The 16941-nt window shown below is 43.7% G+C and overlaps 2 protein-coding genes across 2 annotated transcripts; both read left to right on the forward strand.

The window, feature by feature from the left end:
- The first annotated feature begins 1152 nt into the window (after positions 1-1152).
- On the forward strand, positions 1153-8051 carry LOC306789112 (major histocompatibility complex class I-related gene protein-like). Its single transcript, XM_079284904.1, has 7 exons — positions 1153-1291; positions 2566-2832; positions 3997-4275; positions 4788-5090; positions 5494-5613; positions 6392-6469; positions 6960-8051. Exons 1-6 carry the CDS (start codon positions 1222-1224, stop codon positions 6448-6450), a joined length of 1098 nt encoding a protein of 365 aa, XP_079141030.1. The 5' UTR covers positions 1153-1221; the 3' UTR covers positions 6451-6469; positions 6960-8051.
- A 666-nt stretch (positions 8052-8717) lies between these two features.
- Positions 8718-16576, forward strand: gtpbp4 (GTP binding protein 4). The gene is made up of 17 exons (XM_079284670.1): positions 8718-8823; positions 9716-9886; positions 9966-10069; positions 10207-10343; positions 11405-11505; positions 11618-11710; positions 11974-12165; positions 12502-12567; positions 12715-12804; positions 12903-13013; positions 13890-13967; positions 14073-14124; positions 14214-14314; positions 14513-14710; positions 15046-15111; positions 15368-15511; positions 15908-16576. The coding sequence occupies exons 1-17, from the start codon at positions 8776-8778 to the stop codon at positions 16058-16060; spliced, it is 1905 nt and encodes a 634-aa protein (XP_079140796.1). The 5' UTR covers positions 8718-8775; the 3' UTR covers positions 16061-16576.
- Positions 16577-16941: the final 365 nt, after the last annotated feature.

A 16941-nucleotide genomic window follows, 5' to 3' on the forward strand; every position in this document is an offset into this window, starting at 1 on the left:
TATTGATCAGCAGAGAAACTCAGTTATTGATCAGCAGAGAAACTCAGTTATTGATCATCAGCAGATAAACTCAGTTATTGATCAGCAGAGATAAACTCAGTTATTGATCAGCAGAGATACAATATGACACATATCTGTTAGTTTGTGCAATAATCATGAATAATGATGTAATAATCAGAAATAATACTATAATAATGAACAATAATACTGCAATAACGATAAATAAGACTGTCTCAGTAAAGCAGTGAGAACAAAGCATGAGTTCTTGAGATCAGATTTAAACTCTAATCTTTTATAAAGTGCTTGAACAACAGGAAGTGATGAGGGGTGAAACAGAGTCTCAACGCTTCCAAAGTGAAAAACAGCATCAGGTGTTCAAACATCAACAGAGGTGTTACATTTCTCTTCTTCAAGCAGTTTCCAGCGTCCGCAGCTCTGAGTCACTTCAGGAGCACGTGGGCTGTCGGACAGAGATGACCTCATCTGATGCTTGTGTTGGAGAAGCTCTCTGACTCTCTTCCTGCTTTGCTTCTCGTTTCTCTGCCTCTTGTTTTCCTCTCAAAGACAAACTGTGAGGTGAAATGCTGTTTGGTGGAGACTCTCTTGTGTTGTGTCGTATTGTCTGTGCTGATGCTTCAGGCCTCATGTGTGCTGAGACCAGCGTGCAGGCCTGTACTGAACACCTTCACGTGCTCACACATCAATAAAAGCCCTTGTTGGATATGGAGCTCCCCTCCATCTCATTCCATCAGCAGACGCTCTGATCGCACACAGACCTGTTCAACACAACAGATAATAAGAGTCTGAGAAACTCTCCTGCTGCTCATCAAGTGCAGCTGTGAACCACTGTAGTGCGACGTCATGTGACGTCTGTGCACGTGACGTGACATCAGAGTACACATCATGAGAGAAGACCCGAGCAGCAGGAGGTCAAACACTCCTTTCACATGAGAACAGCAGAATAAAGCCCCGCGTGTCCGCGTCTCCTTCATCCTCTCACGCGCTCAAACAACATCAATACTTTCACTTTCATTCACAACCTGAGTGGCTCACTTCTACCTAGTTACACGTGACGTCACGCTCAGCTTAAATTCCCATTGGCTCAGGTGGAGGTGGAAGGCAGCGCTGCTTCTTCTCTCTCCCGCAGTTCAGTGCTGATCCTGGAGCAGAGCGGACCGGATCACTTTCTCTCTTTAAGAACAGAAAGCACCAGAAGTTAAGATGCGACATTTCACTGTGGAGCCGTTGATTCTGTCTCTCCTGATGATACACCTTCACGGCGCGGCAGCAGGTGAGTTCACTCTTTGTTTGATAAGTTGTGTGATTGTAGAAGAAGGAAAGCTTCGTGTCTTTATAGACTGTGTTCATCAGTTGAAGCTGCTTTTGATCGTCTTTGATGTTTAGCTCCAGGACTTCCTCGTTGACCACAGAAAATGTGGTAAAAAGTCAGAAATGCTCTTAAAGTCCACGTTCGTAGATCCTGTGTGTGCAGCTCAGTGATTGGTCCCGACATGTCTCTGAGGGAGCCGCTGTGTCCTCGAGTGACTGAGTGAAAAGGACAGAAGTGTGTTCTTTCTCTCTCTGCTGTCGCTTTGATTTGGGACATTATTTCATCATATCAGCAGCATTCACAGCGAAACGGTGTGCACGCGCTTAAAGCTCAGACGTCAGCATGACGCAGCGCAGCAACAGTCCAACACCAGTCCGACGAGGAAAGAGCATGAAGCATGACGTCACAACAGCACGAGATTTAGTGCTCTTTTCTATTTCAACATCGAACTTGTTGGTGTTTGATGTAGAATGTGTGCTGCGGTTCATTCAGTGCTGTTTACAATCACTGTTATTGCATCAACGATGTCAATATTTAGTGTTAGTTATTGTCATTCAGTGGACAGAATGAACATATTCATACAGTCAGGAAACACGTCAGCACATTTCATCTCTCAGGCTGCTGTGGAGGTTTTGGACTTTTACTTTGAAACAACGAGTCAGTTGATGGTTGTTTTCCTGCTGAAGACAAACTACTTCCTGCTTTGTTGCTGTAATATTTAATATCGTTCACTCATAAACTCAATCACTGACAACCTGAGCGGCTCACTTCTACCTAGTTACACGTGACGTCAGGCTCAGCTTAAATTCCCATTGGCTGAGCTGGAGGTGGAAGGCTCAGACTTTCAGCATTACTCATGAATCATCTTGTTCTTCAGTCTCTTCAGTGTTCACTCCTTAAACAAGATGCAAAGTGTCATCTGTCACTAAATAAAACATGTTTCATGATTGAAAAGGAAGAAGAAGAAAATCATATTATATATCAGCCTCTCACAGTGAATCAATAACAAACATATTTATATTTCATTTCAGAACAGATAGTTTTAAAACAATCATCAGAAATATTAAAGTAAACATTTATTCCTGTGTGTATTGAGTGCTCAGCAGATATTATCAGCATGTATTTATTGTACTGCAGTTCTTTTAGATTCTGTGAGCAGCAGAACAACATTGTTCAGTGATTTATTAAAGCGTGATATCTAAACTGAAAGTGATGATTTTATCTTTCTGTTCCAGTGATTCACTCTCTGAAGTATTTCTTCACTGCGTCCTCTGGAGTCACAAACTTCCCAGAGTTTGTGATTGTTGGGTTGGTTGATGACGTTGAGATGGTTCACTATGACAGTAACACCAGGAGAGAAGAACCCAAACAGGACTGGATGAGCAGACTCACAGCAGATGATCCTCAGTACTGGCAGAGGAACACTGAGATCTCTGTGGGTAACCAGCAGGTCTACAAAGTCAACATGGAAATAGCAAAGCAGCGCTTCAACCAAACTGGAGGTTTGTTTATGTTTCACACATTTTGTTGATATTGTCATCCTGTACTTTAGTAAACAGATGTCACTCACTCACACACACACACACACACACACACACACACACACACACACACAGAGCTTCTCTTGGCTGAAACAGGGTGACTCAGCAGAAACATGGCTGACTGAGTGGCCTGGGTGCTGCTGTGCTCCACTGATGGTGTTTGTGTCCATCCCATAATGAGCAGCAGAGATGATGAACACCTTCTCTCCACTGGGTTCCATCAGAAGAACTCTACTGAAGTGGCCACAGAGCGTTTACAACACACAGCTGGTCGAGGAACATGACGGCCGGTTTCTCAAAGTAGGGAGCAGGACTGTAAACGGGACGCAGGCTGCTTCTGCTGGGTCCTCTCCTGAGAGGAGCAGCATGTTTGAATGGAGCTGGCTGACAGGACCACATGGTGCATGTCTCATTCAGACCACAGGCTCCACTCCAGTGTGTCCATCCCATAATACTCTGTACATGTAGAGACAGAACCACAGACGAGTGAGCTTCACTTCACCCCAATGTGTTCGTGTCTTCATAAACATCTTCAGTGATGAAGCTAGTTATGAATTTGTTCAGTTAAACGAATGAATTGGCTACATTTCTGATAATCAGATGATAATTTCAGTCTTTCATTGAAGCAATAAGTCAAACATGTTGTAGTTCAGGTTCCTCAGTGTGAGACTTTGTTCCTTTTCTCTGATTGATGTCGTTGTGAATGAAATGCTGTTCAGTGTTGTTCAGACTGAAGAAGCACTTTAAAGAGTTCATCAGACTCTGAACTTAACGGCGTCTTCACACTTTACTGACATTTACACTGTCAACTATTTATGGATTCATTAAAAATAGTCATTCCATAATCAGCAAAGACGAGAATAATGAGTTTGAGCCCTAAATATGGAGAATAATACAGAGTAGAGTCATTGAACTTCACTCTGGTGTGTTTATGTCTTCATGAACAGACAGTGTTAGAATAAGGAATCTATCAGTTCAACAGGAAATGAATTGACTTAAATGTTGATCATCAGATGATCACTCAAGTCTTTCATCAAGAAAACATGTCAAACATTTCTCTCTCTCTCTCTCTCTCTCTCTCTCTCTCTCTCTCTCTCTCTCTCTCTCTCTCTCTCTCTCTCTCAGGTGTCCACATTTTCCAGAAGATGGAGGGCTGTGAATGGGATGATGAGACCAATGAGGTCAAAGGTTTTCGTCAGTTTGGTTATGATGGAGAAGACTTCTTATCATTTGACCTGAAGACAGAGACATGGATCGCTCCAAAACAACAGGCTGTCATCACCAAACACAAGTGGGAGAATAACAGAGCTCTGATAGCACGGGACAAGAACTACCTGACTCACATCTGTCCTGAGTGGGTGAAGAAGTATGTGACCTACGGGAGGAGCTCTCTGATGAGAACAGGTAGAATCACATGACCTGATGTAGTTTCATAAAGCTTCTGTTGTTTCTGACCAACAGTCACATTACAACACATGTCAGCCACGTACAGAGAGCTGCTGTGTGTCACACCTTTCTCCTCCCTCACCTCTCTTCCTCTCTCTGCCTCCTTCTCTCCTTCACCACATTTCCTCCCTCACACTCATCACCCCTCTGTCCCTCCGTTCTCTCTCTTTGTCTCTGAACTGTTTCTGTCTGTCTCAGTTTCTCTCTCTGTCTCTTTGCTCTGTCTTTCTCACACTCACTGTCCTCCCTTTCTGATCATCTCACCTCTTCATCTGTTTGTCTCTCCCTTCTTTCATCAATTCAACCTCAATGACATGTATTTGCATTGCATACATACATCAATATATCTATATAGTGTGTGTGTTACCAAGGCATTTAAAACACATTCATCCAACATGAATGATGATATGAATCCACAGTAAATAATAACACTGAAGAACCTATAACCCGTCTCTCTCTTCCCTCTCCAGAGCTTCCCTCAGTGTCTCTCCTCCAGAAGACTTCCTCCTCTCCAGTCAGCTGCCACGCTACAGGTTTCTACCCTGACAGAGCCACACTGTTCTGGAGCAAAGATGGAGAGGAGCTCCATGAGGACGTGGACCTCGGAGAGATCCTCCCCAACCACGATGGATCCTTCCAGATGAGCGCTGACCTGGACCTGTCATCAGTCCCAGCTGAAGACTGGAGGAGGTACGACTGTGTGTTCCAGCTGTCTGGTGTGAAGGAGGACATCGTCACCAGACTGGACCGAAAGGTGATCGAGACCAACGAAGGTGAGGCTGAGATCAGGTGTGATGAAGGTGGGAAGCACACCTTCAGTTCACTGGAACACTTTGTGTGTTTTTATGAGGACGGGAAGTTGAGTTCAGTTCAAGTTTATTCAAAGTGTGCTGACGGTCAGAAAGGAGTTTGAAGACGTTTGTCAGAAGTTGTCGTCGTGTCAAAAACCAACATGAGACAGAAAGCAAGAGAAACACACAGCTGGACAGAGAGAACACAGCTGGACGAGATCAACAAGCAGAGAGACAGTCATCGTGTAGAGCAGATAAAGAAAGGACAGACACATGGTGTGTGTGTTCAGGACTGTGGTCTGCTGGATGAACGGATGTTCTCCTCTTCTAACCTGCTTCATCTCTTCAGGTTGTGACGATTTTATTCTTGTTTTCTGCTCAACAGAGAAGCCCGCTGACATGACCTTCATCATCATCATCATCATCATCATCGCTGCAGTGGTTCTTGCTCTCGTCATCATCGCTGTGGGTGGATTCATGCTTCACAGGAACAGGAACAGGAAAGGTGAGAGACCCGAACACAGACGTTGGTATTTCATTAGTATGTCAGTAGTATTTCGTGAGTATTTCGTGAGTATTTCGTGAGTATTTCGTGAGTATTTCGTGAGTATTTCGTGAGTATTTCGTGAGTATTTTGTGAGTGTTTTGTGAGTGTTTCGTGAGTGTTTCGTGAGTGTTTGGATTTTAGGCATTTTCTTCAGAATGTGACAGAGAAGCAAACTTCAACAGTCAGCGGTAATGTCATGATGACATGACTAGAAGAGACAAATTCATATTTTATGTCCAACATTAATTTCTGTTGATGTTGTTTCATCATATTTTCTTTTATTCTTCATAATATATTATATCTGCAGTTTTATAGAATCGACGAACACTTCAAGGCAGCTGGTTGTTTTCTACGTGTTCTTTTAGACTGTTGATGAAAGTAATTTGGACTTTTGGGGGGAAAATAAATAAAAACAGTATTTTTGTAATTGGAATAATGTCAGTTTTTTCATGCACATTGTTTCTACAAGGCTCAGATGATGAATAAAACCTCTTTCATCTCCGAGAGGAGTCAGAGTGAGCGGTGTGCTTAGGATCACTCAGTCACAGGTTTACTCTGTGGAGCTGCTTTTGCCTCCTCCAGTGATGACAGCGTGATGATGTCAGAGAGAAGTGAAGTCTTCATCAGTGGGAGGGGCTAGAAGAGGGGATCCTCTCCACTGGGAGGAAGCTGCTACAACACATTCTGACATGTTGGCTCTGGAGAACTAAAACGCCGTCTTTGCTTTTTATTTCAGCCAATTGCTCTTTGCCCTCTGAGCTCTCTATGAAGCTGAACCCTGAGGCTGAACGCTGAAGTCAGCGCCCTGCACACAGTGAGTTGCTTCATACGGGACATGAACTGTTCACAGCTGCTGTTAAACAAAGCTGCTCTAAACTAGCAGCAGAAGAAGCTGCTGTGATCGGTTCTCTGTCCGCTGTAGAAGCTCTGGGACACGTTGTCGCTGTGAAGAACATCTTTGACTTCTTCCACAACAAAGGTGAAGCTGCTTCATCTGATGTGAAGTGAGATGATTCAGAGAAAGACACAGATGAGTTCAGAAAGCTTCACATCAGCAGCTCAGATCACGTCTCAAACATCAACCTTTACAAACAGGGACACCAGTTTATCAGATGAAAATAAGCAGTTATGACTTCATAAGCGTGATGGTTCAATATTACAGAAGGTAACACTTCTGTGACTGAGTCATGAATATTTGGTGTCTCAATGATTGTGTAAATATGTGTCTTTGTTCTGATTGAAACATTTGTGGTGAATGATTTAGTTTTCTCTTTGATGTGTTTCTTTTCTTTTGGTCTCTTCAGGTTTATGGATAAATATTTCACTGGATCAAGAAGTGGTGCCACCACACTCTCCTCCATGAACTGTGACCTCACCACTTCTTCACCGTTCATGTCATGAAGTCATTGAATCTAGCTGTAGATGCTCATCGATCGGAACACATTTGAAAGCTATGAGCAAACATCAGTGGTGACGTGAAATGATTTGGATCGTTTGGTTTCAACTGAACAAAATGTAATTTCCTCTGATGAGACGTTCTTAAATCAAACGAGGAAGATTATTGTTGGAGATCTTCAGAACAATGAAAGCATCACAGCACTCTGCACACACAAAGACGTGTTCATCTCAAACAAATCCTCCATATTTACACTTTAATGCTTCTGCTGTTGGGTTTCTGGTTCAATCGATGTTGGTAACACACACACACACACACACACGCTGTCGGGTCTGGTGATGTGAAGACATAAAGCTTGAGATCAGAGATCTTTGTCAACCAGTCGAGTTTCTTCTCTTTTCATACTGAGGAAGTCGTTCTCTGCTTCTCTGCTTGGGTTCCATCACTGGGGGAAACGCTGCAAATCAACCAGCAGCATCCAGAAACACGCTGCGGGAACCGGACGCCCGGAGTCTCCCGTAGGTGTCGGTGTGATGGTTTCCTATCTGTGTCTCTGCTGCTGGTGAACTGGACTCCAGCTCTCTCCCAGTGTGGACTGGGATTGACTCCAGTCCGCCTCCACTCTCAGCAGGACGACACACCTTTATTTCACACTTGTGTGAATAGTTTGTTTGTATGTTTCCTTGTTTTCTAGCAGCAGGTCAAAGGAAAGAATCATTTATGTCTCTGCGTGTTTTCTTCAATAATCAAGAGGATGTTTATTGTTTCATCTCATCTTTTGATCTGATTTGAAACATTGTTTTATGTAAATGAAGGCTTCTAGTTTCTAAAGGGCAGTGAGATGTTTGAAGCTTCTCAGCTGATAGAAATCTTCTTCAATATGTTTCCTGATAGTATTTAGGGACGAGGAGGCTGTTGGCTTTACAATGAATGCTGATGAAGCGGCTCTATTTCATTCCATTTCTACTTTTGTTTTGCTTTTCAATAAAGTGCCCAAAACTCCAAATGTCTGTGTCTCTCTGTGATTCAGCAGATATGCTTATGCTTATTGCTGTAACATAAAACACTCGTTATGACATCTATTACACTTAACCCCGTTAAAGTGACAGAGGATGTCGTATGTACAGATCGTAAAGCCCTCTGAAGCTAATTTGTAGTTTGTGATTTTGGGCAATTCAGAATACATTTTATTTAACTTATTCATTTTGTATTTTGATATTGTGAGCAGGGAGGGGATTGCTGGAGAAGTGGGGTGAAGAGGGAATGAAGGAGGGATAGTACTAAAATAGTAATAACAACTAAGAATAAAGAATGAAAAAAACTATCTGAGGAAATTTTTAAAATTAAAAAATAAGAAATAAAATATAGAAATAAAAGCAAAGTACTCTAAAGGTACAAACTATAAAACATAAATATGCAGTTAAAACATGAAAGAGCTGTACAGTGTTAAATGTGTGACTTAAACATAATATTATATAATATATAAAAAAAACAATGAAATGAATAGCAGTAGTTACAGTTATTACTAACTTTAGTTGTTTGTCTTACGGAAAAAATAGAAATTGTTAGAGATGTTTTGTCCTGTAATGCCTGCATCCGGCCGGAAGGGGGCGATGTTTAGAAACACCTCGCTCCGTGTTTCTCAGCGTCTCTTCCGGTTCTAACGGAACGAGGTGCCTTCCTTTCCCCCAGTGCCGTCAGCGGACTACAACGTGTCCGACAAGATGGCACTTTACAATTTTAAGAAGATTATGGTGGTTCCCACCGCAAAGGTACGTTTTTATTCTTCCTCTTTACGGTTTTAAACGGATTACGTTGTTTGAGCTTTTAAAAGGCGGCGGAAGATATTTAAAAAACAAACATGGTGGAGCAAAACACGTGCTGAGCTGGTGTAAAGAGACACCTACTTTATGGCGTACAGTACCACGAGACGAAGTATTGAGTCTGACTAGAATGAGGAGATAAATAAGCTTTATTATGTCGTAATTACACAAGTTGACTTAAGCCGAGATGTGTCCCGGACCAGACTCCGTTAACAAACCGGGATGTTTAAGACGAGGATACGCTCCAATGCGACGTGAATGGCAGCACGTAACGTTAGTACTGAAACCGTGTTTCTCACCTGTTTCCTAAACAAATAGCGTCGTTTGTTTTAATCGTACGCCGAATTGATCAGAAGACATGTATTAAGTGTGGACATAATACAAAAAGTTCGTACAATGTGTCTGCTTTTACCTACAAGTGATTATGTATTAAACTGATGGTTTGTTAATGAAGTCTGGAAGGACTCTGGGGAAAAAGGCCTAAATTAGATTTTAGAGGACATGCATACATGTTTTTATGGATAAATGTGAAGTAGCTGTTCCAGTGGGTGTTACAGTATGTACTGTTATGAAATACAATAACAGGAGAGTCAATTTGGCAATGACATAAATACTTTATTGAGTAATATTACCGGTGACAAAAAGAGGTTCATGTTTGGAGAGTAAATGCCAAAGACATGACAGATGAGACAAATAGTTTAAAGTAACACAAACTTCTTTTCAGGGGAAAAATATCCTACGCTTTCTAATAATTAAATGTTTATGAATGTCTTGTTTACCTGTTTCCTGATGAAGTGAAAACTGTAAAATAAGTCATGTGTCACTGTTCCTCTCCCTGCAGGACTTCATCGACATCACTTTATCCAAAACCCAAAGGAAGACGCCCACCGTGGTGCACAAGCACTACCAGATCCACCGCATCCGACACTTCTACATGCGGAAGGTGAAGTTCACCCAGCAGAGCTACCACGACCGCCTCGCGCAGATCCTCACCGACTTCCCCAAGCTCGACGTGAGTCCACGAGACGCCCCGGAAAGTCTTTTGTTTACATGTTTGCGATCAGTTTGATGACGTGTTGTTTTTCTTTCAGGACATCCACCCGTTCTACGCCGATCTGATGAACGTGTTGTACGACAAAGATCATTACAAGCTGGCTTTGGGACAGATTAACATCGCCAAGAATCTGATCGATAAGTAAGTTTAAATGTTATATATATAAATCAGGTCTGCATGGCATACATCAAGCATCTAGTTTAAATATAAATATATGAACATAACCCATAACATTGATCTAACACAGGCGTGTAACCTCTTTATTTTTTCACCTCCAGTGTTGCCAAAGACTACGTGCGCCTGATGAAGTACGGAGATTCTCTGTACCGCTGTAAACAGCTGAAGAGAGCCGCTCTGGGTCGCATGTGCACCATCCTGAAGAGACAGAAGTCCAGTCTGGAGTATCTGGAACAAGGTAACGGAGATTCAGAGTTAACTGGTCCTGAACCAGTCTCAGTGTAGTCCTGATCCTCCATCAGTACAGAGACCATCAGAGAGAAGATGGTCTGTTTCTGTAGAGTTATTCTTGATGCTCGTCATCGGAGCCACCGGGTCGGATTCTGGTGAAACCGGATGAACTCATGCAGGTTCACCAGAACCTCCTTCAGCTCAGACTCCAGCAGAGACCGGTCCACCGTGGACAGACCCAGATCCTCCAGCAGAGACCGGTCCACCGTGGACAGACCCAGATCCTCCAGCAGAGACCGGTCCACCGTGGACAGACCCAGATCCTCCAGCAGAGACCGGTCCACCGTGGACAGACCCAGATCCTCCAGCAGAGACCGGTCCACCGTGGACAGACCCAGATCCTCCAGCAGAGACCGGTCCACCGTGGACAGACCCAGATCCTCCAGCAGAGACCGGTCCACCGTGGACAGACCCAGATCCTCCAGCAGAGACCGGTCCACCGTGGACAGACCCAAATCCTCCAGCAGAGACCGGTCCACCGTGGACAGACCCAGATCCTCCAGCAGAGACCGGTCCACCGTGGACAGACCCAGATCCTCCAGCAGAGACCGGTCCACCGTGGACAGACCCAAATCCAGGTGCTCCGGAGGGAGGAGGAGCGCTCAGCTCCCGGCGGCAGCAGCAGCGTCTCCTCCTCCTCCAGGAGCAGATCTCTGGGAGCCAATACCGACACCACGCTGTTGGAGACCCAGGACATATTGCTGGACCCGCTGGAGGGAAGGGAGGCACGGGAGAACCAGGACTGAGAGGAGCAGACTGTCAGACCCTGCTGCAGTAAAATGAGGTTTTCTAAAGAGTCTGGAGCTCAGAGACAATGGCACTTTAGTTCAAAGGGTTCCAAAATCAACACAAAACGGAAGCTCCTCGTAGTAACTTTAATCTGTTTTCAGGTTCTTTTTATGAACTTTTTCCATCACCTGAGAGGTTTTTATTCGCCCGGTTTTATGACTGTTATCTTTCTTTTTAACACGCTAAAATAATTAATCCCTCTGTCGTCCTCTTCAACAGTGCGTCAGCATCTGTCCCGTCTGCCGAGTATCGACCCGAACACGAGGACTCTGCTTCTGTGCGGTTACCCCAACGTCGGCAAGTCCAGTTTCATCAACAAGGTAAACTGCTCTCTAATAATAATAATAATAATAATATCAATATAACAGCTGTGCATGACACTGCTCAAAACTAATCAACAAGCTGACGTTAACATGTTGTGAACGTTGTCAGGTGACCAGAGCAGACGTTGATGTCCAGCCGTACGCGTTCACCACCAAGTCTCTGTTTGTGGGTCACATGGACTACAGATACCTCCGCTGGCAGGTGAGCCGGTTACACATCACGCGTTCGTTTTGTCCTTCAGACACGTTCTTCTGCTGCTTATGTGTTCTCGGTCAAAGGTCTTAAAAGTAACTCGCATCATTTAATTCCATTATTCATTCATTCAACACTTTCATGTAAGGCTCTAACGTCATTGAGGTTTCTTTCATTTGCAATGACGTAAATACAGAGTTAAACAAAAGGACCAAACCTGAGACATGCTTCCTGTGAACTCCGTCTTGTTGTTGTTGTTGTTGTTGTTGTAGGTGGTGGACACCCCCGGGATCCTGGACCACCCTCTGGAGGACAGGAACACCATCGAGATGCAGGCCATCACGGCTCTGGCTCACCTGCGAGCGGCGGTTCTTTACGTCATGGACGTGTCGGAGCAGTGCGGCCACAACCTGCAGCAGCAGCTGGAGCTCTTCAACAGCATCCGCCCGCTGTTCGCCAACAAGGTCAGAAAACTGTCACTCACCGGGTGACGATGACGATGTCAGAAAACTACAAACTCAGAAGTTCCTCTTTCAATGCCTGATGCGACTGTGATCCAGGTTTTTGTGGATTGAAAACTTTTGATCTCCATTTCCTGTCGGCCATTTTGAAAACTTTGCTCTCTGATATTGACGAGCTCAAACAGGAACAGGATATATTTCCCTGAGTTCTTCCAAATTATCAATACCCACCCCTCGATCTAACCACATCAAACCACGGGCAATAATTTACTGAGCAGGTCTGAGCGTCTCACAATGTGCTGGTAATGGAAGTAACACTCATGTGTGTCTCTCCTGCAGCCGCTCATCATCGTGGCCAACAAATGTGACGTGAAGAAGATCAGCGAGCTGTCTGAGGAGGACCAGGTGAGTGAAGACGCACTTCCACCAAACGTCTCAAAGGATGAGACTAGAAATACATTTAGAGTTTATTGCCGAGCAGGTCATTAAAACTTCAGAAATTCGCTGTTTTATTTGCACAAGTGTTAAAGTTTCTTCCTTTTTTGCCGTCAGAAAATCTTTGCCGATTTCACCACGGAGGAGATCCTTGTGGTGGAGACCAGCACCCTGACCGAGGAGGGAGTCATGCAAGTTAAAACCGAGGTGAGACCCGGGAGGCGTGTCGAGGAGACTAAAGTATATTGTGTTGTGTATTTTTTTTTTACCCCGTGGTTCACGGTTACTTTTGTGTTTTTTGCCAGGCCTGCGACCGGCTCCTCGCCCATCGCGTCGACACCAAGATGAAGGGCAAGAAGGTCCACGATGTTCTCAACCGGCTCCACCTGGCCATGCCCTCCAAGAGAGACGAGAAGGTACAAAGAGTCGCGAGCTCGCATATCGGAAGTCTGTGAGTGAAGTCCTCTCGCGTTAGCTCAGAGCTCGACATTAACGCTTGACCGGAGCAAGAAAGGTGGAATACTTTATGCAGTTTGTACGATAGCAAGTGAAAAATGGACGCGGTCGTTATTAGTGACCAATATTCAGTAAATATTAATGCTTTCTAGTCGCAGATCCCTGATGACGCTACATTGTGAAATACAAATCAGTTGAAAGTGACAGGAGAGCCTGTTGACGTTAGCTGTTGGCGTTAGCTGTTGCGGTTAGCTGTTGCGTTAACGTTAGCCGTTAGCTGTTAGCACAGTCCTGATTGGCTTAATAACGGAGCTAACGGTGTAGCAACATTTGGAACAACTCAGTTGGTCAGACACGTCTGCTAGTTGTATTATAGTTCACAGTGAGCGACACAGAGTCTCCGTAGCTCAGTCCTGCTTACAACGGAGCTAACCGCTAACGTACGGAGGTTCCATTCACTTACATTGTGGTGCGTTCAAGCTCCAAACCGTAAATGTCGTATCTTCGGGTAAAATGGATATTACAGATGGAATTATGACCTGATTAACTTCCTTAACGCTAGCTCTAAGTAGCTTATAAGATATAATTAAAACTATTAATGCCCCCAAAAATGATAACGCAGAGTAAATATTGAAAATAAAATACAATAATTTATTTTCTAATCATTTGAAGTGTGTGTTTTTATCCAAATAACTATTATAGATGATGATAACAAAGTAAAATGTTGAGTCTATTTATTCATTAGTAGGCCTACATTTTACATTTCTGAGGAGTTCGTTTGAGCTTAATATCGAGCCCTGTACTGATATTAATTATTATTATTGTGTAATTTCCAGCCGAGGCCTCCGTTCATCCCAGAAGGAGCGTTGATCCGTAAGAAGGCGATGGAGGTCGACGAACCCAAACGCAAACTGGTACGTCCGGCGTTACCGTCGCTCTCTGACTCTCTGACTTCATTTAAAGTGAGACGTGACCTCACAGCTCTCTGTGTGAAATAAAACGTTTTTATCGTCTCACAGGAGAGAGACCTGGAGGTGGAGCTCGGCGATGACTACATCCTGGACCTTCAGAGTAAGAGTCCTCATTTATTATGCCGTGAATTCTTGGAAAGTATATGTTTACATCTGCAGGGCTGATACTGTTTTATTATTCATGAATAGAATACTGGGATCTGATGAACGAAGAGGAGAAGAACGATAGGATCCCTGAGGTGTGGCAGGGCCACAACATCGCCGACTACATCGATCCCGAAATCATGAAGGTGAGTTTAAAAACTAAAGACGGGTTTCTGCAGTGACACAATGTTCTTTGTCCAGTTCATTTTTTACCCTATTCACCTGTAGTGTCTGTAATTTAACAAAACGTATGAAATAAAAAGAGATTTTTGATTTCCCAGAAGAACAAATCAAAGAAATAAATGGTTTTCTCCTCTAATCATCTCGACTTCCTGTCCTAACAGAAACTGGAGCTGCTGGAGAAGGAGGAGGAGCTGAAGGAGCGAGCCGGGGAGTACGACTCCGAAGAGGAGAGCGAGGACGAGGAGATGCAGGAGATCCGCGTTCTGGCCAAGCAGATCCGCGAGAAGAAGTTCCTCAAGATCGTGGAGTCCAAAGATAAGGACATCCACGGGCCCCGCATGCCCAGGACCGCCACCAAGGTGAGGACGTCATGTGACAACAGAGACACTGTCAACGAGTCTCTAAGTTTGTCCACGAGAAGGTTTCATCTCGTCAAAGGGAAGACAGAGAATGTTTAACGTGATGTATGAGGAACACAGCTGAGACATGAGCCACAAAGAGGCGAACCCTCACAAAGTCCTGAGCAACAGAAATAATCACTGGAATTGCGACTCGATGCTTCAAGTATCTCACTTTTACCAGATCGAGTAGCTGTCTCCATTTGCATTCACCCTCTAACCTCGACAGTGACGGTGCTTTTCTTCTATGAAATGACTCATTTGGCTTTTGTTAACGTTGTGCGTTTCTGTCGCAGGTTGAAAGAAAGAAGCTGGAGAAGGAGATGAGCGGGCTCGGTCTGGACATGGATAACAAGGACGATGTAAGTTCCTCTTCAGATCAGAACCTACAGGACATTTTGGCTCTATACTAGGATATGAGTGAACTAACGGGGTTCCAACGAGTCCCGGGAAAACAGTCGTCCAATCTTCCAGTAATTAAAAACGCATGGTTCCAACATCCTCGAACCCAAAACGCGAAAGAATTGAGTCCTTGAAAGTCCTGAAGTGGTCCTTGTGAACGCCGGCCACTGAATTGGTTTTCCTGAATTGGTTTTGAACTTGTTCTTCCTCTTCCAGAGCCACTACGCTGAACAGGCCCGGCGGTCCCGAAGCATCACCAAGAAACGAAAGCGGGAAGTTTCGGTGGTTCCGATCTCCAAAGCCCGCAGCCAGAGCGCCTCCCGTCTACCACGAGACCAGTCCGGCGTCAGAGACCCAAAGGTACGAGACGTCTTCACGTAGCTTTCATTCACTCAACATGCTGCGGTTTATGGTTTCAGTTCAGCTCACACATTGTGGATAGGCGGAGGATTACATTTCTATGAGGAAGATTGCTTTTTAATTCATTATTACCTGTAAAATATCAGTTTTTTTGTTTATTTCCTCCTTCGTTTTGATCCTAAATATTATCGTCTACTGATAAATATGTCCTGAGGAGGCAAGACATGACTCCACCTCAAACACTATTATGTTAAAAAGTGTATTTTATTTGTTTTGCGTGTTAAAAAATACAACTTTTTTTTTAATGTGCAATATATGCAAACCGAGATAAAACGGTGCATTAAGTACATCACTAGTTCTGAACTCACGTCTGTGTCGTCTTTGTTTGTTCCTCAGATGGCGAGGATGGGGAGGAAGATGATGAAGAAATCCCAGAAAGACATGAACCGCCAAGGAAAGAAGGGCGAGGCGGACCGACACGTGTTCGACCTCAAACCCAAACATCTCTTTTCCGGGAAGAGGACGTCCGGCACCCACGATTACAGATAAAACCCGTTATTTCTGGACTGTTCAGACCTGGACGCTCTTTTGGAAAGGAGAGGCTTAGTGTCAAAGTCTTCACTCTGTACATTTTCCCCAGCAGTAAAACGTTATGTTTGTGACATGGAAGCGTCATTCTTGAGGATGATGGCGCTGTAAAAATAACTGTAAAGCTGCGGGGGAAATGCACCCAACCCATTTAAATGATTACTAATTATAATAACCGTCTGTTTATTTGTCCGTATGGAAAAGCAGAGACTCGGAAACCGGTTGTGTGATGGTCAATATCTTATTGTGTTACTGCAGTTGCCACAATCAAAAACATGTCCAACATTATTCAGTTGTTAAACTGATGTTTTATCATATTTCACACGTTTTATTTTGGCATTAGCAGTTCAGTATGTGGCTCAGTTAATGCTGCGTTTACTTCGGATAAAGTGATGATGATGATGCTTCCTTTGAAAGTCACCCTTTTGAGAACTATTCATTAACAAGGGGGGCGTAATAAAATAAATATACACCTGAACTAAACTGCAGTCTGTCGGGTTGTTTTCTTTTCACAGAAATTCCTCTATATAGTGTGCTTTTATGTTGTAAACCCAAAGTCGTGCATGGAATTTAACTTTTTGTTTTAAAGTTAATCTGTCGAGTTGGAAATGGTTTTTTTTATTCTCACGGAAATGGTGACCAGATTGAACTCTTTAGATATTAACAATTTAAAATTGTTTCTGTCAAATATACACGCGTGATAAAACATGTTGCACACACTGTTAACATCAACTCTGTAATTCGGCTTGTATTATTTAGTTATCTATTAAGAAACCTCTAAAATAATACCTACTAGGAATACCTACGAGCTCAATGTGGGAGAGTTCATTTTACAATTTAGA

Source organism: Melanostigma gelatinosum (assembly GCF_949748355.1).
Source record: "Melanostigma gelatinosum genome assembly, chromosome: 15".
Classification (NCBI taxonomy): Eukaryota; Metazoa; Chordata; class Actinopteri; order Perciformes; family Zoarcidae; genus Melanostigma; species Melanostigma gelatinosum.